This window comes from Calliphora vicina, chromosome 2 (assembly GCF_958450345.1).
Source record: "Calliphora vicina chromosome 2, idCalVici1.1, whole genome shotgun sequence".
Taxonomy (NCBI): Eukaryota; Metazoa; Arthropoda; class Insecta; order Diptera; family Calliphoridae; genus Calliphora; species Calliphora vicina.
In genome coordinates, this window is record NC_088781.1 from 67,963,692 (window position 1) to 67,969,691 (window position 6,000).

At 23.8% G+C, this 6,000-nt stretch overlaps 1 protein-coding gene across 1 annotated transcript in view; it reads left to right on the top strand.

Annotated features, from left to right (window-relative positions):
- Positions 1 to 5,721, top strand: part of ed (echinoid) — a 253,649-nt gene extending 247,928 nt beyond the window's left edge. Inside the window, exon 9 of the mRNA XM_065502357.1 lies at positions 2,369 to 5,721. Coding sequence (XP_065358429.1) covers positions 2,369 to 2,550 — 182 coding nt within the window. The 3' untranslated portion in view covers positions 2,551 to 5,721. The remainder of the gene's footprint in view (positions 1 to 2,368) is intronic.
- Positions 5,722 to 6,000: the final 279 nt, after the last annotated feature.

Sequence of the window (6,000 nt, forward strand, 5' to 3'; positions counted from 1 at the left end):
AGGTATATATTTGTTTCGAAGCAGTATTGTATACATCGACACCTACACACCAATACTAAACAAACATACACACACACATTTTGTTTATGAATATGAAATAGTCAGTTGAATGTTGCCATTGAAGATCCTGGTAACAGGTGTTTGGTTAAAAACAAAAACCATGCTTTTATTTTTGTAGAAAACCAAAGTCAATTTTCGTTAAAAGTAATATTGACAGCACTAACAACAATAACAGCAATAACACTGAAATATGAAAACAAATTTTATGAATATTACGAAATATTTTACCAAAGCCACTTATACAAACGTATGCACGTACTATACATGCGACAATATGTTGCAACTATTAAAGCAAGTGTAACTAAAAACAGAATCTGTACGGCAATCTGCATTCTCAATAAAAATGTCTTAAATAGTGACTAAAAACAAGAATTTTCTTAAGAGTCCTTCAAAGAATTATGATGTAGGTTAGGTCTCATTGGTAGCCGCCCAGAGCATTGCTCACTATCAGTCCTATCGTATGTTCCGCTGTGATACTTTGAGTCCATGTAGATTTAATTTTGGATTTAAATTTTGTCTCGTTTGCGATCGTGTATCTGACATAAATCAACAGCTTGTATTTTGATAATTTTGTGTGTTAATAGATTCCTTAATTATGAGAATATAAACTTTGAATTTTTTGTCTGCTCTTTCTTAGTTAAAGATTTACAGGACTTTAAAGTCATCATATATAATAGAAAATATTTCCTACAATCTATAAATTATTTGAATTATATTATATATTGAAATTATTGAATTTACTTGACTAATCGGTACTAGAAACATGACGGAAAAATTTGTCACGTTCTAAATCACAATTGATAGCTACATTATTCCATTTTAATTAAAAAGAATTCTTTAATAAATTATTTATAATATCCAAAAATGTAAATAAAAAACATTTTTTGTTCAGATTTCTTTATTTATTGCACTTCAAAGGCAATAAATGTCGCGTTCAGGACCGTGAAAATGTTCATATATATGAAAGATCTCTGCATTTTACTATTTACTAACATCAATAGTTAGTTTTATCCTGTCAATATGACAACTTAAATGCAAAATTGAAATTCATATATATTACAACAATAACATTTGTAATAGTTTTGTAATAGTTACAAGCTAAAGGAATAACCATAATGTGTTTAAACAAAACGTGGACAGAGATTTATATTTTGTTTGACTGCAAGTGCGACAATCCGTTGCATTTCCGTTTTCATAACAAAACAACATGAACACATGTGCACCATAAAATCTATCTATCTCACATGCATACATACACACACACACAATCCCACTGAAACTGCCATAGAAAGAGTAGTGTTGCAAGCACGTCACTTGCATCCGTTTTGTAAGACTTTTCAAAGCTTTTATTTCCGTTTATTTAAATAGTTTTTTTGTTTAATTTTTTGGAATTTTTAAATTACACTTACTCATCTAAGTAGTTGAAGTTAATTAAAGTATTTAAAATTTATTACAAATTTATGTATTTTGTAAAGGTAATAAATTGCTTTAAGATATTTAATTTAAAACTGTATTTTTTCTAAAAACAAAAACCAAGAAATATTTGACTAATTTGTTTTGCTTATATTATATTCTTTTTCTTCTTCCATTTGTTTATATTCTTGTTTTCTTTTCAAAAATTCTATTATAATTTATCTTGAAATGCTTACATATTCTATAGCGGATATAATACAGGATGTTACGCTCTAACGGAGCGCTGCTAATGTAAGTAGTGCTAAAATAACGAAAACAAACAGAAAAAAAAAACATGAGCTACAATATATAAACCCTTAAATGAAAGAATGATATATACAAAAATATATTTTTAAATTTTGTTTTGTTGTTCCCCAGAGAAATGTCTTTTATGATTTGTATGAGTTTGAAAGGCATAGCAAATAACCCAGCATTAATATTACTAAAATTATTATTTATATTCATCATTTTTATTTATTTATTTCAAGTATTTTAGTACATTTTTAACAATTTATTTAATAAAGTTTTAAGATTTTACAAATTTTCTTTTATAAAAAAAGATTATGTGAATGCAATAACTTGATAAGCCACAAAAACTGATTATAGCAGAAAAAGTTCATAAAACAAAAAAGTTTTAACAAAATAAATTCAGAATATTATTATATAGTCCACAGAAAATGCAATGTATCAGTGTGACTTATCAATTTTTTGCGGTAAGCCCCTCGATTTCAATTTGTATTTGAATTTTTATTTTTATTTTTTAATTAAGCTGCCTTTTAATTACAAATATTTAGCAATAAAGATTTTCTCAGTGTGTTTTATTAATGTTCGATGATTTATTTTGATTTCGTTTTAGATTCACCATATCATGATGTAAGTGGCCTGCCAAATCCATACAATATGGAACACATGGATCAAGATGAAGTTATATCACCACAACAACACATGTCTCTTAGTTACGATGATAGTTTCGAGGGTGAATACTCATCAACACCGAATTCACGAAATCGTCGAGTTATACGTGAAATTATTGTATAAATTCATACACCACTCATTTCATACCACACACCACAAACATACAACAATTAAACATTAAATCATTCATCATACATTCATTAATGCATTCATTCATACATTCACTTACTATTAAGTTTTGACACATAATTTTTTTTTTGGGAAAATATGTTTTTTTACAAAAAAAAAAAAAACAAAACTACTTGAAGGCACTTTGATAATTATTGAAAATACTTCAGTTTTTTTAATTAAATCGTCACGGTTTTTTAATTTTTTATATATATTTAAAAAAAAAGGAAGAAAAAAAACATTGTGCACTTAATTGTTATGAATTTAGCTAAAGTGAATTGTAAGTGAAACAAATTAACAAATTAAACGTCCCTACTTAAATCCTCTAGACACCCCCTCCACCCCCACAACTAAAAGGAACTGTTTAAATCACATTTTTAAAATAATTTGTTAATAAAACAAATTTCAAATAACTACTACTACAACATACTTAAAACTAAATTACCCACAGAATAATGCATTTGTGCATTTGAAATAAATAAATCTACGTTCATTCATGCAACTTCATGTTAGATCAAAATTAAATTTGTTTAATTTTTCTCTATAAATTTCGTTAATAAGTCTGTCCATTATTTTATGCACTCTCTTGGTATTTACATGAAATTATTGTATAAGTTCGTAACGAATTATCAACGAATTATGAAAAATTTTTATTTTTGTAATAAATTTACTTTTTTTATTTTGAAAGTTGCCATTTTTTTAAATATACATAAATTTACTTAATATTTTTTTTTTATTAAATTAATAATTAATATTTTTTGTTAATTATAGTTTTATAATAATTAAGTTAAATGTTTGTCCACAATTAAAAACAATTTACAAAAAATATATGAAAACACTAGAGCAAAAATAATAGAAAACCAATTTATTTTCTTTAAGGTTTTTGTTTTTTGTTCTTAGCAATCATATGCCCAGTTAATTTTTTATTATTATTATTATATTATTAAATTAAATTATATGTTTATTTTTTAGATATTTCAATATTTTTACAAATTGAAATAAGGTGCCGTTATGGTTTAGTTTAAATAAATACAATTCTTTTTTTTATACAAATATAATTATTATAATATTTTTCAAAGAAACTTAATTGAATACACATGTTAAGAAAATGTCAGAGGTTGAAATGTCAAAAGTGTTAACTCCATTAGACTGTTTAAAAAATTAAATAAAGAGAAAGTAAAACTAAAAGCTGTAGTTAATCACTTTTAACATTTCAGCACTGTAAACCTTGCTCAATTTTCTATATTGTACTTAAAGTTACAAAACTACATATTTAAATTTTCTTTGCATTTGTATTTATCAAGTTTTCTATTTCTATTTTTAATTTTAGTTTGTGTGTTGTTTTATTTTTATATTTTGTGTCTTTTAAAATAAGTTTTATTTGTTTTGTTTAAATAGAAAATATTATTTTGCATTTGTTTTTATTATTAGTTAATATCAACAGCTTCCTGTATGTAGTCTTTCCTGGTTTGTTAAGTTTAAATTTGAAATTTGTACTTTGTGTTAAAAAGTTCACTGTGCGCCAAATTTTGGGTCATGTTCTGAAGCCTCAATGAGTCCAACGCGACATAAAACAAGAGCAGTTGATAAACTAACCATCTGAAGGATTTTGTTAAGTTAGCCTTATTTTCATGATAAAAAATAAGTTAAAAAAAAGAATTATTTGATTAGACAACTGGGTGGAATTATATTTGAATTTTGAGTTACATTTTACTTTTTTTTATAAAAAAAAACTACAACACGGAAATTTTCACTCATCGGCTTTGAAGTTTGGAAATAGGATTACATGGACTTAAAAAAATATACTTTTTTCTTTCTAAACGTATTTTCAAACCTCAGATCCTTATCCGTTATGAGTTAGATTATTACATAAAATTCATCCAAAAAAACACCCTAGGGGTGGCTAGAGAGTCGGAGTTAAATGTAACGAAATCATTATTATTGGTAAATAGTCCATATATTCCAGTTATCGTCTTTTAATTCGAATAAATTTAAAATAATTCGTATTTGAATATCTATAAAATATAAAAATATGGAATTTATTTTCCAAGTTTTTCGGAATTTATGAAATAATAACTGTAATAAATGGAGTGACAAAAAATCCAATAATTTCGATATATTTGATATAGTTTTAAAAATATAAGCTGGTCTTGTTTTATTTCACGTTGTAATGATGAATACTAAAATATCTGGTTGCACAGTATAATTAGTTTTTTAAAAAATTAAACCACTTCGAAAGGAATCAATATATTGCAAAAAAATGCACTCCAGCTTAGAAAAATAAATTGAGCGATACAACAAGATTTTAAAAACCCCAATAGAAAAGATTTTAAACGGGGTTGAGTTTAATTTTTATTTCTACAATATGGTTGAGTATAACAGAATTTCTAAGAATCTCACAGAACTTTAAATAAAATACTTATTTCAAGTTACTTTTATATACAAAATTGAAATTGTTTTATTATTAAATACATATTTATTTAACTAAATTGCTTTAAAAAAAGAAACAACAATTATTTAAAATAATTTAAAATATTCTTTAATTTATTACAAACAAAATACAAAAGCTTTTAATTTTAAATTTATGTTCGGTTTTTAAATTAAATTAAACTCTTAAACTTCCATTAGCACTTGTTCAACGAATTAAATTAAACTATACTTGATAAAACGACAACAACAACAACAACAAAAAAAGAAACAACAACAAGAAATCTCCCACAATTGTTAAAAACACTAAATAAGCTAAAAAAAACTAAACTTAAAACAAAACTAGAAATAAGTTATTTGATTAAAACAAAAAAAAATATTAAAATATAAAAAATCCAAACAATTAAGATTGAAAAGAAAAAAACAACAAAAAAACTCTATTTAAGTTAAAAAAAACAACAAAACAAAAAAAATATAATTAGTTAAGATATAAAAAAATGTAGTTATTAAGTTCTATTATCAAATAAGTGAGAAAAAAATCATAAAAGTCCAAATCTTTAAAACAAATAAGCGAAAATTTAACAAGAAAATTAAAAAAAAGAAGTGAAACAAAACCGCGTTACTTAAATGTAAATAATGTAATGTAAATGTAAACAAAATAAATTTAAATTAAAAATAAAAACCGAGAAAAGAAACTAATTAGTTTAGTTTTTTTTAATAATTTTTTTTTATAATAATTTTTCCATTGAATTGAACACATTAATTAATAAAATGTATACTTTATATTGTTATTAAAAACAATAACAAAAACAAACAGCAAGAGCAAATGTTAAAACAAACATTGAAATTTATTTTTTAAATTTAATCTAATTTAATTAAAAAAAAAACGAAATACAAAAACAAAAAAAAACTTAAATGTAGTTAATTAAATTATATATACATATATTATAGTATATACATACAACAACAAACAAAATC